The 20,998-nt window shown below is 40.1% G+C and overlaps 1 protein-coding gene across 7 annotated transcripts in view; it reads right to left on the bottom strand.

Annotated features, from left to right (window-relative positions):
* Nucleotides 1–19,138: 19,138 nt before the first annotated feature.
* wt1a (WT1 transcription factor a) overlaps nucleotides 19,139–20,998 on the bottom strand; it is a 47,946-nt gene continuing 46,086 nt past the window's right edge. For all 7 annotated transcript variants that reach the window (XM_051951834.1, XM_051951835.1, XM_051951831.1 and 4 more), the window contains one exon: nucleotides 19,139–19,467. In XM_051951834.1, the coding sequence (XP_051807794.1) occupies nucleotides 19,346–19,467 (122 nt within the window). In that variant the 3' untranslated portion in view covers nucleotides 19,139–19,345. The remainder of the gene's footprint in view (nucleotides 19,468–20,998) is intronic.

The following is a 20,998-nucleotide window of genomic DNA, read 5'->3' on the forward strand; positions in this document are numbered from 1 at the left end:
CCACACGAAGTACTACTTCATGTCCTACAGAAGATTTAAAGGTTCAGTTGACCCAAATAGTCCTTATTACAGCACCATAACCTGGTTGTTAGTGCTAGCATCTGGACAAACGGTGTAATTATCATTTTAAATAATAAGGGATCATGTGTAGGCCTTTGGGGTGTCTGGATGTCAAACAGGACAGTCTGAAAGGTTGGAAAGAGGCGAAACACAAGGACAGCTGTGGAGGCAGATAGATGTATATTTTATGCAGTCACATTAAATAAAAATCAAACACACAAAGGTAAAGTAGCTCTGTGATTCCTGCTGGGAAATCTCTGATCTCTTCCTCCTGATAGACATTAAAATGCAGAAGCAGCTCTGATATCTCCCACAAACTGGACGCATTTCACATATTTCTCTTCCTTTCCTTTCTTCAACCCTTTTTATTTTCAATTTCACTTGTTTTGTGGTGATTTTTTTCCTTTTAGTGGTGATTTTGGACTTTTAGTGGTGATTTTGGTCCTTTTTGTGGTGATTTTGGTCCTTTTAGTGGTGATTTTGGTCTTTTTTGTGGTGATTTTGGTCCTTTTAGTGATGATTTTGGACTTTTATTGGTGATTCTGGTCCTTTTTGTGGTGATTTTGGTCCTTTTAGTGGTGATTTTGGTCTTTTTTGTGGTGATTTTGGTCCTTTTAGTGATGATTTTGGACTTTTTGTGGTGATTCTGGTCCTTTTTGTGGTGATTTTGGACTTTTAGTGGTGATTTTGGTCCTTTTTGTGGTGATTTTGGTCCTTTTAGTGATGATTTTGGGTGTTTGTGCTGGCAAATTTAAACCTTTAAAGGTAGTTTTGGCTCTTTTTGTGTCTTTTTCTTGTAATTTTGGCAGTTGTTGCGATTATTTTTTGTATTTTTTGTGCCAAATTTTAGTTTGTGTTGCAATTTCATCTGTTTTGTGGTAGTTTTGATCCATTTTGTGGTAAACTTGGCCATTTTTGTGATGATTTTCCATGTTTTCGCTGGCATTTTTGAATGTTTTAGGGTAGTTTTGGCTGTTTTTGAGGTAATTTTGCAAGTTTTTTGGGCTGAATTTCACTTGTTGTCGCACTTTCACCTGTTTTTGGGTAATTTAGGTATTTTTTGTGGTGTTTTTCCTGGCATATTTGAATTTTTCAGGGTGATTTTGTGTCTTTTTGTAGTGATTTTCCAGCTTTTTCAGTTATTTTAGTTGTGGACTTCATGGACCTGGACTTCTGTAAATGTTCACAGGATGACGGCAGAGCTTTGATGAAGAACCGGATGATTCTGAAGGAACTTTTATTGCAGATTTGGCTGATTTTATGTGGATTGAAATGGTAAAACATTCACTCCCAGTGCTGCAGTTTGACCACTAGGTGGAGCTACAGGCTACAGTTGGACTCCAGTGATTGTACTTAATGAAAACGTTTGATGCTGAACTTGAACTTTCTCGTGTCAGTTTTTTACAAACGTGTTTTTCCGTCCGTGTAAAGAGCGAGCAGTTAAAGTTAACGAGCTGCTGACTGGACTGAAGATAAAACTCCAGAAAAATGTGGAGTTCAAGAGGAGCCAGAACTTCTTGGAGGTCATGTGGAGGACAGCAGAAAACGCCGAGCCTCATGGGAAACGTAGTGTGAGAGAACAGACCTCATTGTTACTGTTTCTGTCTGAGAGGTTACAAAACAGGCTGTAAAAAAGTGTTTTTAAGCTTCTGTTTCTGCTTTTTAGTGGATTAAATCAACAAATGCACACATTTCAGTTTAATATTAAACTGGTGCAACATTATTACATCATGAAATTAACATTTACAGCTTTAAATGTTTCTTTAAATCAGTAAATTTAAACTTCAACTAAGAGGTGAGGATAGTTTCACTGAATGAGAAGCAAATAAAACTGTTTATTTTAGTGGATTCTATCAGCATGAAATGACTTTTTGTCCTGTTAAATCAGTTTTCATGCCAAAAAAACAAAGATTTATTGGCAGCACTCAGCCAGGTTTTCCTTCCAGGTGGATTACAGAGTAAAGAAAAGAAAGACGAGTTGATCTGATGACAAATCAGCTTTTAGATTTAATGAAGGGGAAAGAAAATCCTGAATGTGGAAGAATTAAAGACGACGCTCCAGGAAAGGAAGCTGCAGTGACGCATCTGAAATGAACAAAACTGGTCAGAAAACCTCTCATCTGCTCACATCTCTGCCTCCTTTCCTGGTTTCTCTTCTTTCTTTTATTTTCTCTCACAGCAAAGTTTCTATAAGTGCCGCTGAGCAGCTTCTTCACACCACAGACTTTCAAAACTCCACAAAATCTCCTTTTTTAAAATTCTGTCTGCAGAAATAAATCCAAACTTTCACATGCAGAAAAATTCACTTTTACCTCACAGAGTTCGTTTAATCACAGAAAATATCGAATAAAATCTATTATGTGTATATAAGAAGAGTTTATTTGCCAAATCAGAACTCCGTTTTGATAACTTTTCAGAAAACTTTTTATTTTATTGTTTACTTGAGATGATATCAATCAAAGTGAAGTTGAGTGGATTTCACTCAGTAGAAAAATACATGACAAAATAGAGAAAATATAAATTATTAGTGCAGTTATTATTATTATTATCTCAAGTAAACAATAAAAAAATAAGTTTTCTGAAAATGTATAAAATGGAGTTCTGTTTTTGTAAATAAACTCTTCATATATATTCAACTTTTCAACATTTAAAATAAGTTTGTTTAATGTGCTGTTACTGGATATTATCTCTAAATAAACAAAATGGCAAATATCGGTAAACTATTATATATACATGATTTTTAGAACTTTTTCTATTTTTTATTTTTTCTAATTTAAATGGTGTAACTTCATGGTCACACATTGTAAAAGAAGAAATGTGTAAAATATTTTTGATGTGGACAAATTCACAGTTTTGTCCTGTTTTCTTTTGATAATGTTTTCTTTTTTTCTCCTGTGATTTTATGTTATTAAAACAAAGAAACATCTTCAAATGTCATTTTGTGCTTTATTTCAGCCTGTTGTTTTCATTTTAAATGTTTATAAACATTTTTTCTGTGATTTTATGAAACATCACCAAAACAAGGAAAACATGTAAAACTTGTAAAGTTTAAATTTTATTTTTAAATAAACATTCAACATGTAAATAACTATTTTTCATGTGGTATGACTGGATATTATCTCTAATTAAATAAAACAATGAGAACTGTAAAAAAATAACATTTTTATGTCAAATAACAGCAAATATCGGTAAAATAACATACATGTTGTTTTTTTTACTTTTTTAATTGATTTTTTCTAATTTAAATCGAGCATAAATAGTGTAGCTTCATGGTCACATGTTCCAAAAGAAGAAATTTGTATATTAAAAAAAATTGTTGATGTGGACATATTTACAGTTTTGGCTGGTTGCTTTTTTTAATTTAAATAAAACAAATCTGTAAAATAACAGTAGAATATTAAAGACATTTAAAAACTGCTCATTTTTTACAGTCCGTCTGTATTTATTTAATTAACGTTAATCTACTAATTTGCTGCGGATTATCCTGTTTTCGATGCCGTTAACGTTTTCTTTAATCCTGAACCTAATTATCCCATTTTCAGTCCGATTTGTTCCTGCTCTGATGGTTAAGGCGGTAAAAACGTGCTTCTTTCTGCCTCCTGGACCAGTTTTTTCTGCTTTTGATGCGTGTTTCCTCGCAGCAGGACGTTTAGATCCAGTGTCTAATTCAACGGCTGAACACTGAGCAGCTTTCTGCCTTCAAAGAGCCGCAGAGATGAAACAGAGAAACACTGGAGAGCTCAAAGACAAAGAGGTCCTCCTCCGACAGCTGAGATATACGAGAGCAAGCAGCAGAGCCCGGGGGAGTTTCAGGGGATTTCCAGCTCTGATTTACGCTAACACTTTGGCTAAACTTATGATAAAAGTTCAGTGAAGAAACGCGGCCGTATCTGTCGCGATCCATCTCTGCAGCCATCCGTCTCTGCTGCGTCTTCAGCCGCGTCCTTTTCCCCAAAAACCAGGATATGAGCGAGAAAAAAAAAGCAGGAACGGCGAAAACCTGAAGAAGGCTGAGAGAAAACATTCATTTTTATCAGAGGGAAGGAATGCAGAGAGGAATGTGGACCGATAAAGAGACAGCGGATGGTACTGGACTGAACCGACCGTTATGAGTCCATTAAAGCCGTTCTAGTCCTGGAATCCTTTCTGCTGATGCAACCTGCAGTAAAAGTGGCCTTAAAACAGTCTGAACTGCACTCAGTGATGGACAGACACCAACCAGCAGCAGAGAGAAGAGATTTTAGGAAGTTTTCTTCCGCATTCATCAAAATATTTGGTCCAAAATCATCACAGAGAGCAAAAAAAGCCGCCTGGTGTCTGAAAAAAGTTTGTTTTAAACCAGAAAAATGACCTTATGTGTTGTTTTAATGCCATAAAATGACACTAAATACACTTAGAAATGTCAGAAATGCGGCAGTTCCATAAAGAAACCACAGTTTCTGCAGTTTCACATCTTTTACAAACTGAAATGTCCATAAAAATTCAAATAGATTAATGAGAATGAGCAAAAACTACTGTACTCTGTTTCTTTTCCAAATTCAGTTTGTTGCTTCCAGTTGTTTCAGCATCAATGTTTGTTTACGGAGAGTAAAAAAAACATCCTGGTGTGATAAAAAAAATACATTTCAAACAAAAAAATTACTTTACATGTTGTTTTAACGCCATAAAATGACACAAAATACGCTTTAAAAAAACCTCAGAAATTAAAGATATTTCATGTTAAAATCAGTTTTTACAATCTCACATCTATTGCAAACTGAAATGTCCTTAAAGAATACATTTAGTTTAATGAGAATGAACAAAAACTACTGTAATGTGTTTTTTTTAATTCAGTTTGTTGCTTCCACCTGATTAGGATTATTTCCTCTGAGTTTAATAAATAAATAAAGAATTCTTTTCCCACATTTTGGCATCAATATTTGTTTACAGAGAGACAAGGAGCAGACTGGTGTCATAAAAAAGTGTTTTAAACCAGAAATTTTTGATTTTACGTGTTGTTTAAATGCCATAAAATGACAGAAAACGAGCTGAAAACCTGCTAGAAATGACAGAAATGTGGCAAAAACCGTGTTATGATACCACAATAAAACCACAGTTTGCTGCCAAATTCACAAAACATTTTTCTCATTCATGTTTTTTCTACAATTTCACATCTTTACAAATTAAAATGTCCATAAAAAACACAATAAGATTAAAGAGAATGAGCAAAAATGACTGTAATCCGTTTTTTTGGTTCAAATTCAGTTTGTTGCTTCCACTTGTTTAGGAGTATTTCCTCTGAGTTTAATAAATACTTGCATTTTTTGAGATGTTATAGACATTTTAGCGTCAAAACCTCTTTACAGAGAGCAAAAAAAGTAACCTTGTATCAAAAAACTGTGATTTAAACCAGAAAAATTACTGTAGGTGTTGTTCTAATGCAATAAAATGACTAGATGAGCTTAAAAACCTAAAAATGACAGAAATGAGTTTTATCCATCAAAACTTAGTCAACATGTCATGAAAGACGTCCAAATTAAATGCAAATCGACCCAGAATTTCTCTAAATCTGTGCAGAACGACAGAGATGTTACAAAAGTGACTTTAAAATTAGTTGCTCAAATGACATTAAAATTGCTGAAAATGTCACAAATACTCAAAATATGTTCAAAATGACATGAAAGTCGTCCAAACTAAATGAAAATCGAAACAAAACTTGTCCAGCATGACAGAAGTCTTTCAAAAATGTCCAAAACTAATTAAAAAATGGCATGAAAGTTGTTCAAAGTTACACAAAATTGTGCAAAAATGACTCAAAAAGTCCATTAAAAAAGTGATAAATTTGAGTTCTGGTAAAAACTGATTCCAGATCAGTTTTACATCCATCCAGGTGAGAACCAGAACGACATTAAAATTGTCCATAACGACTTGAAAATGACCCATAATTACATAAAATGAGTTCAGAATGACATGAAATTTGTACTAAAAGACTCGAAAATGATCCTAAAGACACAAAAATGATCTGGAATGACGAGAAAAGATCCAAGTTGACACAAAATGTGTTGAAAATGACGAGAAAATTGTCCAGAATTCACCCAAAATTACCAAAAAAATGATCCAAGCTGACTGAAGATTTGCAGAACGACACAAAATTCGTCCACGGTGCTCCAAAAATGACAGAAAATGACTCAAAATTTGTGCAAAATGACTCAAAAATAATCCAAAATTACAGGAATTGGTTGAAAATAAAATGTAAATTGCTTGAAAATGATCCAATTCCTGAGTCAACAATTGTCTAAAATGATAGAACCCACCTCTATGGACTTGTGTGAATCAGAATGTCGTGTTGTGTGGGAGGAACTCCGGTCGTTTGTCGTCTTTTTTGTTGTTGATAAAAACAACACAGACTGTGGGTGAATAAATAAAAACACAAAGACAGACGGATCATCAACGATACGTTTAAACATCAAGTTTCACACTGAAGATACAAAAACCCAGCAGTCAATTATCAATACAGAGGATCGGGGGGGAAAGGAAGTCTGAACAGCTCCTGGGTGAGTCCACAGAATAAAAGCCTCACAGATAATCAGATAAATACACGTCTGTTGCCATGGAGACGAAGGATTATTTACATCTGGGCCACAGAGCCAGTGTGACCCGGCAGACAATATTTACACCACAGAGACACGAGAAAACATCCTCACATTACTCAGAAATGCTGCAGGAAGTGGAAAGGAATTCAAAATAAAAGCAGCTTAAAGAGTTAAAACTGTGGAAATGAAAAGGAAAAGGCAGAGGATCGAATAATTCCAGTGAAAAGTGATTTTTTTTTAGACGTTTTGTCCACAGAGAGATAATAAATAAGCTTTTCTAAAAGTAGTTTGATGTATTTACAACAGTGGAAATGAAATACAGTTCAGATGGAAGCATTTTACTTTGAAATTCTTCAGGTTGTCTGATAATGGAAAGAAAAATTTGGAGCTGCAGCGATGAGTCGACTGGATGTTAATTTCATCAATTACATCAGTTTTTAGAGGGAAAAAAGTCAAATTTCAGGTTCACAAATGTGATATTTTCTGCTTTCTTTCCTCTTTTATATCAATAAACTGAATATATTTGGGAAAAAAAACAAGATATTTAGGGTCATTATCTCTGAATTTTTTAATATTTTCACCATTTTCTGCCATTTTCTGGCCCAACAACTAAATCCCCATCTGGAGCTGCAGCAATTAATCGACCAGTTGTTAATTTCATCACTTTTCAGAGGGGAAAAAGTCAGAATTTGCTCATTTCAGCTTTTTAAATGTGATGTTTTCTGGGTTCTTTCCTGTTTTATGTCAGTAAACTGAATATATTTGGAAAAAACAAAACTGTTAGGGACATCATGTTGGAAAATTTCAATATTTTCACCGTTTTCTGTTTCAAAATGTAATTAATTATATTTGTGGGTTTTCCAATCTCCCATCTATTGCAAGTGAAATGTCCATAAAAATAAAATGCACTATGTTTTTAGTTTAAAATTCTTCAGTTTGCTGGATTTGAGAAAGAAAGATTACAGTTTGGAGCTGCAACAATTAATCACCTGCTTGTTAATTTCAACAATCTCATCATTTTTTAGAGGGAGAAAAGTCAAAATTCACTCATTTTAGCTTCTTAAATGTGATATTTTCTGTCTTCTTTTATCTTTTATTGCAATAAACTGAATATATTTGGGAAAAAACAAGATTTTTGTGGTCGTCATCTTAGAAATTTGAAATATTTTCACATTATCTGCTTTTTTAGTATTATTTTTTCTCCTTTTTTTGCACTTTTTGCCACTGTTTTCTGTCATTTTTGCTTTTTGTCTACGAGACAAAACCACTTGGCCAGCCCAGACAGTATAAATGACTGAGCGATCTGACAGAAAATCAGAACATGTTCCCGGGACAGTTCTCAGTGTTTTGACCTGTTTTGAACAGAATAAACACTTTTCCTTTTGGCATCTGAAGACTTCTTTGACGTCTCTACTGATGAGATTAGAACTAAATTACAAGTGTTAGTACATTGAGTGATTAGTTTAGACATTAATCATACGTTGTGGACAACTGGACGTCCTCAACAACTGGCGGAGTTCCAGCCAGGAGGAGGCAACGACGACTGGGGACCCCGAAGGCTCGGGCGGAGGACCTGGACACCACCCAGAGGGCCCGAATAAGTCACCATTAGGTGAGAAAAACTCTTTGTTGAATCTAAATTGTTGTGGTGGGGTTTGGGCCTTTGGCCTGAGCCTGTGGTCACCAGGTACTGTCAAACTGCTTTCAAAAGAACCTAAAAGTGTTAAAGAAGTCATACAATTGATAAAAGTAAATGAAATTAAAATAATAATGTGTGTTCCAAGAGTCAGATTCAGAATTGCAACTATGGAGTGATGGATGCTCTGCAGAAGTTGATTTTTAAAGGTTTGATTGGAGGGTGGATAATTTTAATGATGGTGTGTGGAGGTGGAATGATTTATTACTTTGTGAAAGGATCAGAAGTACAGGTGATTATAATGCAAGTCTGTGAGCAGAGCTAGAAGGAAAAACATATGTATTGTTTGTGTTTATCTGTTTGTGTTTGTGGAATAGAGGTGTTGAAACTGAGTTAATGCATTTAGATAGCCTTTTAGAGGCCTTTTCATTGGAAACCTAATGAAATGCCCTCACTTTCTAAAAATTTCGCATTTATAGGGATACTTACACACAGTGGTCCTCACTAAAGTAGAAATACACACACACACTTTACAGTGAAGGCTGCTGCACAAATAAAGGAAAAAGAAACAGGATTTATTAAAAGAAACTACAGTTGATGTTTGATGTTGTCTGACTTGGCCGAAATTGGAGCATTTTAAAATACAATAAGTCATTATTATAAGAATAATGGGGACTGAACAAAGCAAACTGTCTGATGACCAGCTGACGCCTGCTGAGCTGATCATGTTGCAGCATCCTACTCAAAAGAGGAAAATAAAAAACTATATGAGGAAATGGAATAAATTCACAGGAGGGCAAGATAAATGGCCACTAGAGGGCACTTTTACAGAACTATCGGAGAACCTGGAAGATAGAGACGGGAGCAGAATGGAACAGTAATGAGTCATCAAAAGCATTGTTTTTGCTTTACGTCAAAAATGCGATGCCTAAACCTGTGCAGGAGAAATTGAATGGGGTGGTGGGTTTGTTGAAGATGGACTGGCCTGTGTTCTCTGAACATATTGTGCATTTTGTTGAAGCTTACAGAAATGAACAGAAGGCTGCAGAAGAACAGAGCAAACAGCTAGCATACAAGCTAACACAGCTGCAGATAGGAGAACTGACAAAACAGAAGAAAGACAAGGAAAAAGCTAGACATCAAGCAGCAGTGACAGTTCTAGCACCTGAAGTCAAGGCAGACGGAGCCAAGCCTGAGTTAACAGACGCAGCAGTAATCCAGGCTCTGGTGTATGCTGCTGGTATGCAACAACCCCAGGTGCAGCAGCCTCAACATCCTACTAACCCTCCTTCTTACACTCCTGTACAGCAGCCTGTTCAGTCTGTCCAGACTCGACCTTCACAGGCCCCACCCATTCACGTGCACCTCAACCAAGGAGGACCAGCAGGGTACTCCACACAGGGAAGAGGAAGACCCAATTTCCGTGGGGGACCCATGCAGCGAGGAAGGTGGAGAAGACCGTATCCACCACAGCCTCCATATCCACCTCAGCAGCAGCCACAGGTTGGTGTCACTGCCACATCAGGTCAGCAACAACTGCAATGCTGGGGATGTGGGGGAAATGGACACATGCAGAGAAACTGTCCCAGCAACGCCAACATCTCCAATCCATGGATGGGACCAGCAGCAAACTGGCAATAGGGAGGCCCAGAGGAACCACAAGGGGAGGTAATGGCACCAGTACTAAGACAACATCCACAAAGTGAACCCAAAATAAAAGTTGCCATACATGACCTCAATATGTCTTCATGGTGGACACAGGAGCAACTTACTCATGTATTGGTAGAGGAGGGGCAGGTCTGCCCCTATCCTCATCAAAAATTCGAACAATAGGTTTCTCTGGGAAAGAACAAATTACTCCCCTAACCGAGCCAGTGCCAATGCAGATTGGAAATAAAATAGTGTGTGCACCTCTACTATATTCCACAGACACTCCCATAAACCTGCTAGGAAGAGATGTACTATGCAAACTCAATGCAAAAATAATGTGTTCAACTGACGGAGTGTATTTTGAGGTGTCAGACGATGATGCTACTGATGATACTACAAATGCAACACCTATCATGCCCCGACTAACTGCATCAGACTCTCAACAGAATGAGCAAATGAAGAATGCACGTGTGTACTGGACCAGACTCACCACACCAGTCTCTCACCTCACTCTATCTTGAGAGGCCTGGAAGCCACTGGTAATGCATCAATACAATGCAGCTCGAGAGCCAGCGCTGCCTCTACATTGTACCATGCTATACGACGAACATCAGAGCTATGGTGACTGCTGGGATGAGGTAACTAATAACACTACAACTGTTCTACAATATGAAGACATCATTGTGGGACCACAAGGAACTGCAGCAAAAGTAAGACTTACAGAAGAAGTGAGTGACTGGTTTCAGGTGCCTGAATCGATACCACACATCACTCTGCTTATTGCAGAAGGACATGAATCACACGATTTAGGACCGATGATGCGCCAAAGCCAACAAATAAAAAATTGGATTCCCACAGACTGTAAATTTCTCAGTGTCTCCCCTGATGGGCTGTATTTGAAAATTCAATGTACAGATGCCGATGAGGCTACAGCTGAATAAGTAATGTTCCCAAAAGAAGCTAGAAAACAGATGGTCATTTCAGAAGAACATGTAGCTTTGTTAGAACAAGTTCCATCGCAAGTCTGGTCAGAACATAAAACTGATGTAGGTCTAGTCAAATCAGCTGAACCATTGCAGTTTCAAATTAAAGAAGGAACCAGACTGCCTTATCAGAGACAATATCCACTGAAATATGATGCCACAGAGGGTATTAGACCCATAATATCTGGTTTACTAGAAGCAGGAGTCCTAGTGAAGGTTAGGAGCCCCTGCAACACACCAATTTTCCCAATTCGAAAACCAGGAGGTAATGATTATAGACTGGTGCATGACCTCAGAGCTATTAATGCCATCATCACAGAAGAAAACCCAGTAGTACCTGACCCACACACACCATTGTCCAATATACCGCCAAACACCAAGTGGTACACAGTCATAGATCTGTGTTCTGCTTTCTTCAGTATACCTATTCATCAATCATCGCAATACCTGTTTGCTTTTACCTATAAAGGAGAGCAATACACATACACACGGTTGCCACAGGGTTTTGTTCATTCTCCATCCATATTCAATCGAGTACTTGCCAATGATCTAAGCCATGTAGACATACAGTCAACCACATTAATGTATGTGGATGACATCTTGATCTGCTCAGAAACCAAAGAACAGTGTGAAAAAGATTCCATCACTCTCCTAAAAGCCTTAGCAGAAGGAGGTCATAAGGTCAGCAAAAAGAAATTGCAGTTCTGCCAGAAGTCTGTAGAGTACTTAGGCAGACAATTGAGTGGAGATAAACGATGCATAGCTCCATCTCAAACAGAGGCCATACTTAAAACTCCAAAACCTCAGACAGTAGGCCAAATGCTGACTTTTCTAGGGATGACTGGCTACAGCCGGCCGTGGATCTGTGATTATGCTATTAAAACGGCACCACTAAGAGCACTCATCCGAGCAGCAGGACAAGCTAATCAGTCAGCGAAGCTCCAGTGGACCACAGAGGCAGAAGGGGCAATTCAATCTCTAAAACATGACATGCAGACAGCTCCGGCTTTGGCTAATCCAGATTACAGCAAATTGTTTCATCTTTATGTAGCAGAACGTCAGGGTTATGCATGTGCTGTACTAATGCAAGATTCTTCTACAGGAAAGCAACCTATTGCTTATTACAACACTAAGCTAGATGCAGTGGAAGAAGGCCTGCCACCTTGTTATCAAGGTCTGGCCGCAGCAGCTTTCGCCTACAAAAAAGCTCAGGTCATAACTATGGGTCACCCTGTAACACTGTACACTTCACACCAACTGCATGTCTTATTAACAGGACCACGCTTTGTTATAACACAAGCCAGACGCACTGGCTATGAGGTTTTGCTTTCAGGATCTGAACTAACCATTCAAAGATGTACAACTGTCAATCCAGCCACTAGAATGGTCCTTCCAGTTGAAGGAACCCCACGATTGTCTAAAAGAATCAGATGCTTTTATGAAAGTACGCGACAATCTTTACAATCAGCCCATTCCATCAGATCTCATTCTGTTTGTGGATGGATCTTGTATTCATGATGTGACCGGCATCAAAGCAGGTTATGGTGTAGTTCAGTTAAATCCAGATAACACCTTTGAAACATTACTGACGGTAGCCGTAGAACAACCATGCTCTGCCCAATTAGCAGAGATCAAGGCCTTAACTACAGCATGTCGTTTGGCTGCTGGTAAGCGTGCGACCATTTATACAGACAGTGCCTATGCATATGGAGTTTGTCATATCAATACCAGCATTTGGAAACAGAGAGGTTTTGTTCGTGCTGATGGAACCCCAGTGCTTCATGGCCAGGCTGTGGCAGACTTGATTATGGCCATGCAGCTACCATCACAGTTAGCATAGTTAAGTGTGCAGCCCATCAAAATAGCACATCATTGGTTGCCCAGGGTAACAATTTGGCAGATGAAGCCGCAAAACAGGCCACAGGACAAATAATACAGGGACCATTGTTGACTGCACAGGATTGTGAACCTATAACTAACCTCCAATCCTTAATTGATGCCCAAACAGCAGCTCCTGAGGCAGAAAAACGCTTGTGGTTACAAAGGGGGGCCATTCGGACAGCTGCCCCACATGAGGGTTTGTGGAGAAGTGCTCATGGTCATTTCGTTATGCCATTGTCACTATTGAACGCAGCTGTTAAGATCATGCATGAGCCAGACCACTGTTCCAGAGTTCAGGTGTTGCGCAAACTGCAGGCTGTTTGGTGGTCACCTTACATGGCAGCAGCAGTTGAGAGGGAACTCTCACTGTGTCCTCATTGTCCAAAATACAATGTCAGAAAGATGTTCACACACCCAATTGCTCATATTCCCGTCCCAGAGGGACCCTTTAAACATCTTATGATGGATTTCATTGACATGATTCATCGTGTACAGAGACAAAGGTACATCTTGGTCGTTGTTTGTAGATTCAGTCGTTGGGTGGAGGCTTGTGCCTCCCCAACATGGGACAGTAAAGTGGTAGCTAAGTTTCTGTGTACTGAAGTATTTCCTAAGTTTGGTCTGCCTGACACTATTTCATCAGATAGTGGTCCTCACTTTGTTTCCAGAGTTGTAAAAGAAACATTTAAACTACTCCATATTAAGCAGAAATTTGGCTGTGTTTATCATCCTCAGTCACAGGGCTCCGTTGAGCGCACCAATGGAATCCTCAAGACAAAAATAGCCAAAATCATCGCTGACAGTGATGACAGGTTAACCTGGGTTGATGCTCTGCCTATTGCCTTAATGGCAATGCGTTCACAAACTAACAGACTAACCCATTTAACCCCGCATGAAATGCTTACAGGACGTCCTATGCCTGTGCCACAGCACAGGGGCCCAGTGGAAGGCCCCTCACTGCTTCAGCTGCAGCAGGAGTTGGGTAATTATTTGAGATCTTTGACTAAGATCCACAGACTTATCTTTCACCAGGTGAAGGAGGCAAACAGCAAGGACGAGACTCAGATCCCGCTGGACAAGCGTGACATCCAGGTGGGCGACCAGGTGTTCATAAGAGTGTTTAGACGGCACTGGAACGAGCCACGTAGAGACGGACTTTTCACAGTTGTTCTTACCACTCCGACTGCTCTAAAAGTCGAAGGTAAGCCCTACTGGTTCCATCGCAATCACTGTACTCGGCACTGCCCTCTTGATCCACCTGGGCATCACCCTGATCAATCTGCTCTAACTGCGCCGCCGTCGCATGCAGAAGGGGCTGCACACAGCGCCCCACGACCTGAGCTGCCGTCACATGCTGAACGGGCTGCGCAGAGCACCCCACAACGCTCATACTCTAGTTCACCTACAACAAGTGGTACGCCCTCTTCTCCACAAGGGCAGCGAAGGTCTGCACGACTGTTGGCACGCCGCCCACAGACTGGGCACAAACAGCCCACTCGCCTTAGGGATGTCTCCCCAGCAACTACAGACACTAATGGTGCGGTTGGTTCTCCAGTTTCTCCTGAGACTGAGAGTCCTGCTGTGGACTCCCCACTCTCCTCTCAAGACAGCTCTGATGGAGCTGGACTCCCGCCCTCCTTCCCTCAAGCGGGCCCGAGTGGACAGCAGCCCTCTGGGGTTGCCCCCTCCGAGCCTGGATCCTCCCCCGACCATGCACCTTCCTCTCTCGCCTCCTATGCAGAACCAATGTCTCCCGAAAGTGAGCGTGTCTGGCTGGACTCTGACTCTGACTAATCTCTTTCTACTTTGGTTGCTAACCCTTGGTGGGTTCGCAAGGGGGGAGCTACTGTTGATTGTTCCTGACAACAGTGGAGATTTGCCACACCCAGAATCACGACAAACGTGTGCTATGGCGATGAGTACTCCAGTAACTAACTCAAAGGGTGTAGAATGGAACGATCAAAGGTTGATTGTGAATTATGTAAAGATTGATGCTTATGACCATGCTTTAATAACTGTTTTTGTTGACCCTGAACCAGTAAGTAGGCACTGGATAGGTTACCCAAGAGCTAAAGAATGCCATGGAGAGGGGACGGTGACTATAAGGGTAAGGTGCACATACACCACATGTCACAGACCAGGACAAAAGATGTCAGTAGAAGAGGCTAAAGGAAAAATGCAGTTGAATGACAGTAATCGTCACAAGAGAGATCTGGAGAAATTAAAAACTACTAATTGGGACACAAATATGTTTACGCAGTGGTTGAAATTTTCAGCACAGGCGATGTACATAGCTAGAGGATTAACACGACAGAACTGTATAGCCTGTTACAATGCCAGAAGGATCCCTCAATTCAAAATACTGCCAGGGAGCAAAATAGGAGATTGTTTGGATCCAGACAGGTGCTTTGCTAATTGCGCTATGCACATGGCAAGTGAGTACAATTGGCGCTGGTCTGGAGATCCAAGTATCTGCCCACAGTATATCACAAATAATGAATATGACGTATCAAGTGTATTGCCTCCAGTAGTGCAACGATCTGATGATATGGTCTTTCCATTCTGTATAGCAAGAGGGGCAGCATTGGAGGCCGTCACAAAAAGAACAACAACCAGCATGTGGGATTCAGCAGGGTTGGTGCGGTGCTACAGCCACTCCTATAGCATTCCTACAACGTATGGATCGGCGGCCGCAGCAGTTAAAATATGTAAGTCAGGAACCAACTCCCGCTTAAAGTGTGCTCAGATCGTACCAGATGGGGAATGCATAATTTATCAACTGAATAGGACTTTTGTGCAGGAATACTGTATACCTAAATTGGATGGCACTGCCCCCCTAGGTGATATATATATTGGACATGCAATCAGAATGATACATCGTTAGCACAATTGCCATCGGGATGGGAAGGAATATGTGCACCCCTGATGCTGACGGGACAGTTGTCAATAATAGCCCAGAGGCCTAACCGTTTACAGGAAACAGAACCCCTCCCTACACCACGTAGTACTAGAAGGCCAAGAAGAAGTAGGACCCAAACTAGGAATAGGACAAGAAGTAGGAATAGGACACCAAAGAGGAACAGTACTCAAAAGAGAACCAGAAGAAGTGCCGAATTGGATGGATGGGATTGGAAAAATTCTGGAGAGGTATACATTAGTTGGGACCAAGTTCCATATGGGGTACCATATGAGCATGCAGCCGTGCACCCTGGATGGATAGAACCAGGACAAGTTGCAGGATCAGTTCCTATGTATGGACAGGCAGTTAATGCCCAATATGTAGCTAGAAATAGCCGGTGGATAAATCTTCTCTGGTATAATCAACAGAGGTTTATCAACTATACTATAAAGGGTTTGTTCTTAGTACGAGAACAATTGCATGCTACATCAACAATGGTTCTCCAAAATAGGTTTGTCATAGAGTCCCTGATGGCACCACATCAGGGGGTTTGTGAAGAAATAGGAGAAGAATGCTGCACTGAAATACCGTTGTATACAGCAGCTGATGGTAACCTAACACGAGTTCTGAATGAGATGCACCGTATGAGAGATGAGCATGTTCTAAATTCTAATTGGAACATTCAAATTAGGAGTTTTTGGGATTGGCTGACCAAAGGGGGGTGGTTGCACACCTTGAAAGTGATTGGAATAGCAATTGGAGTGTTTTGCCTGATGGTGCTGGTTGTGGTTTGTTGTATTGCACCAATACTGTGTCTTATGGTGTCTACGGTGTTTTAAAAAATTTCAGGACAATTTCCACTAGTGCAGGTGCAGCATACAGAACAGGTTAACACAATATCAACACACAACACTAGAAGTATATATGACGGTGATCCTAACGCCGACACAGTAATTAAGGAGGAGTATGAAGGCATGTCATTGTGTGGGGACATGCCACTTCCACCTCCGGAGATGCGGCCTGACCTGTAAGTCCCTCTCCACTCTCCATCGGCATGTAAAATAGTTGTAAATATGTGTGTATAGTTCGTTCAGTTTTCTGTATTAATCCTGGCCACCCCACACCTATCTATCTTCTCCGAGTTGCCTGTCAGCATTCACTGATCATCAATTTCTGTGATGCCTACAATGCACATTGGGGTTATTTCAGTGTCTGTCATTCCATACACATAGGGTTGCTTTGTGTTGGTAAATTCTATAGGGGTACAGATTGCCCATGCCATACAAAGCTCAACTTTTCATGTCTGGCAAGATGTTGTAGAGGAATTATACCGCTTCAAGCTGACACCCTACCACCTTCACGTTCTTATTCCCTTTCTATGTCAGACATTCACTTTGATTTGCCTAACCTTCACCATTAGATGTGTTTTACCACTGAAGACCTTAGAATGAACATTGTCTTATGCTAAGTACTTTTACTTATTGTGTTCGATTCGCAGACAATTGGACTTCCATCTGCTACAAATTTTCTCCTGTCTGGCCAATCAGCATGTCACAAAGAGACAGACACCGTCTAATATCCCATGACCGCCGCATTCTTCGTTCAGTATTTCGCCTTAATTCTGATCACCCTACTCCCATTTATCTTCTCCGTGTTGTTTGTCAGCACGCGATGGTTATTAATTCCTGTGTTTCTCATCATGGTCATTGGGGCGCTTACAGTGAACATTATTCCATACATATAGGATTACTTTGTGTTGCTAAATTCTGGGAGGGAACAGGTTGCTCATGCAACATGAAGCCCCACTTTCCATGTATGGCAAAACGCTGTAAAGAAGTTATACCACTCCAGGCTCATGCCTTCCCTCTACCACACACCTACACCCTGTTCTTGTCAAACATTCAATTTGATCTGCCTAACCTCCACACTCACTAGACGTGTTTGCACTATATTAATTAACTACTACTGACATAGTCATTCACTGGAGCACTACATACGTGTTACATTTTATCCACTGGATTTTAATTAGATGTGTTGTTTTAGTTTGATTTGCATTTAGTTGTCACAGTATAGGGGTAATGACAATGTGCACTCAAATGTGATGATATAACAGAGTTATGGTGTAGCATTTGGGTTGTATAGGCATTCTCTCTGCTATACTGTGCGATTCACATGATTATTGTGTGCTACATATACTCATTTGTCATTTACACCATGTATAGTTAGCTTGTGTTTTTGTTTTGCTTCACTTGTCGCATGACGAGGCAATTTACCTCTCGATACCATTGAAAGAACAGTCTCATAAACCACATGATGCCAAAAATAATCATGTCTGAGAGGATGTTTCCCTAGTCATGTCTCAGGTGTTGCTAGGAAGCCGGACAAGGACGATCACTGACTCCTCCTGATGGGTTAGTCCCGGAGGGATTCTGACAGAGCTAAATTTTTGATCTAAAATTTAACTTTGTTGCTCAGTTACTGTGGTGACTGGGCCTCTGTCTATCTAGTGACCCTCATTGTCTGGGGCAGGAAATGTATGTCCTCAACGATGTGATTACAGCTTGTTAACAGATGTGGCTCTCCAGAGAGCCAAAGGGGGGACTGTTGTGTAAAAATGTATCCACTGCTGTGACAAACCTCTAAAAGTGTGTGTTGAATCTGATGTGCTGGCCCGGTAACCTGTATTGCATTCATTTACCTGGTAACTACTGAAAATAGTGTGGATGAAAAATAAAGAAGAAATGGGATTGGTGTTGGCATGAAGCCAGAGGGAGGACCTCTCACTCTGGGGAACTGCCAGCCCAGTCTCATATTTTTTTGGGAGATTTAGGGGAAAACTAGACTCTATTAAAAATTAAACTGATGAGGTAATAGTGAAAAACGAAAGCTGGCAAAGGTAAAAGCAGGACGGGTTAGGGGTGTGAATGTACCCCAGCCCAGACAGTATAAATGACTGAGCGATCTGACAGAAAATCAGAACATGTTCCCGGGACAGTTCTCAGTGTTTTGACCTGTTTTGAACAGAATAAACACTTTTCCTTTTGGCATCTGAAGACTTGACTCCTGGACTCCTTTGACGTCTCTACTGATGAGACTTAGAATATTTGACATCTAGAACTTAGAACTAAATTACAAGTGTTAGTACATTGAGTGATTAGTTTAGACATTAATCATACGTTGTGGACAACTGGACGTCCTCAACAATGACTGTGACAAAAACACACAATATTATCACCTCTGTAGGAAAGTACAGTATTTTCTACATACTGTGTGTTCTTACCCATTTTCCAGTGAATAATTTGAACTTTCCTGACCTCTAACACTTGTTCCTCCTGAGTGTTTTTTTTCACCTACAACCAGATTTTTCTTCCTGTTTTCGCACTGAAAGTCTAATTCCTCGTCCTCGAACACCTACTTGGCAGTAAAACGGTTTCAGATTCTTTAAGTTCCACTTCTTGAACGTCAGAGTGAACTTTTAATAACAGAACACCACATTTTTAACCCTTAAATGTGACTTTGTTTCAGACAGATTCTGCATTTTGCCTCAGAAATCAGACTGCAGCTCCTGAATTTGAAGCGATAAGTGACGTTTTAGAACTTGGGATGTTGGGTTTTTGAGGGTGAATGAAGCAGAGACGGATAAATATGCACAGATTTAACCCGATCAGACGGACAGCTGCAGCTTGGTGAGGTTCCTCTGGTGCATGTTGTGGTGTCGCACCAACTCGTCACTTCGGGCAAACTTCTTCTGACAGTTTGGCCACCGACAGTTGAACGGCTTCTCACCTGAGAGATTATGGAGGAAGACGAAGGACAGGAGGGATTTAAAGACGAAAACACGAGAACCATTAGACAGTGGTGCTGATGAGTTGAATATTTAACTGGTAGCACTGGTTAAGCAGCAATATAAATGATACTGTATGTAGTAAAACTGCTTCAGAAATGCTAATATTTTACACGCTGGTCAGCTGGTGTCAGTTCAGACAGAATTCAGGAAATATGTTGCTGTACCAACTCAGATTTTGTTATTTTGCTGCCCAAAACTGAGTTCTGTGAAATATTTTGGCACAATTTTGACATTTCTTTTGTATTTTCATCCTTGACAATAACCTAAAAAAAACATTTTAAGGGTTCAATGTCTCCAGAAATAAAACCTCAACCGCCTCTCATTGCTCTGTGGAGGATTTTAAACTCTGTCCTGAATTTTAATAGGACCCACTGAAGACAAAAAAACCTAAAATGTTGGGTATTCTATCATACAAGACAAAGAAAACCTGAATATATTAGACCCTCCAGAAAAACGTGATTATGCGATCGCATGAATTCCTGCATTAATCACCAAAATGCCGCTGATTATGCGGGGGTCAATTATTTCCCAAAAGGCCGCATAATCCCCACAAAACAGCACATAATTCCCGCAAGAATCTCACATTTCCACAAAAAAAAGAGAAATATGCGGGTCCCGCTTGATTTCACAATTTCCGCATAAAATGAGAAAACTATAACCGATATAAATGGAGTTGTGAGTTTTTATGTGACGCCCGGCCTGACGTCATCAGTTCATTCACACACACACTAGAAGCACGAGCTGATGCGGAGCGCGGCGCCAGTGTTGTCAACTTAGCGACTTTCTCGCTAATTCTAGCGACTTTCCAAAGCGTCCTTACGACTTTTTTTGTCAAAAGTGACTAGCAACAACTCTAACGACTTTTTCTGCCGTTTTGGAGACTAACAGGAAAACTCGAATCATTCTGCAGTTACTGTTCTCAACCAGCAGCAGGTGCTGCTGTGAGCTTCTCCCCCTCCCAAAGCACAGGCTGTCAGTCCAGTAATCCCACAGCAGTCCCAGTGTCTGATTAGAGGACACATCCCTCCACGGCCAGACGGCAGGTGAATCGCGCATATTTTTTGTATATTTCAAAACTATTCGCATACTTTGCAACTTTCCACAATTTCCCCGCATAAAATGGCATAAAACCCCCGCATATTTATTCGCATAATCAAGGATTTTTGCCCGCGTTTTTCTGGAGGGTCTAATATATTGACATTTCTGTCAATATGTTCACATTTCTGCTTTAGAGACCACAAGTAAACCTGAAAGAAGGATTTTAAAATTTATCCTGGAATTTACAGCGAGCGGATGGAAAAAACTTATTATTATTGGACTCAATCATATAAGACTATGAAAACAAACCAAAAAATCCACATTTTAGGAGGTAGAATGACAGAATTTTCACATTTCTGTTTTAGAAACCACGAGTAAACCTGAAAGAAGGATTTCAAACTTTATCCTGGATTTGACAGAGAGCCAGTGGGA

The sequence above is a fragment of the Acanthochromis polyacanthus genome, chromosome 8, assembly GCF_021347895.1.
Source record: "Acanthochromis polyacanthus isolate Apoly-LR-REF ecotype Palm Island chromosome 8, KAUST_Apoly_ChrSc, whole genome shotgun sequence".
NCBI classification, from domain to species: domain Eukaryota; kingdom Metazoa; phylum Chordata; class Actinopteri; family Pomacentridae; genus Acanthochromis; species Acanthochromis polyacanthus.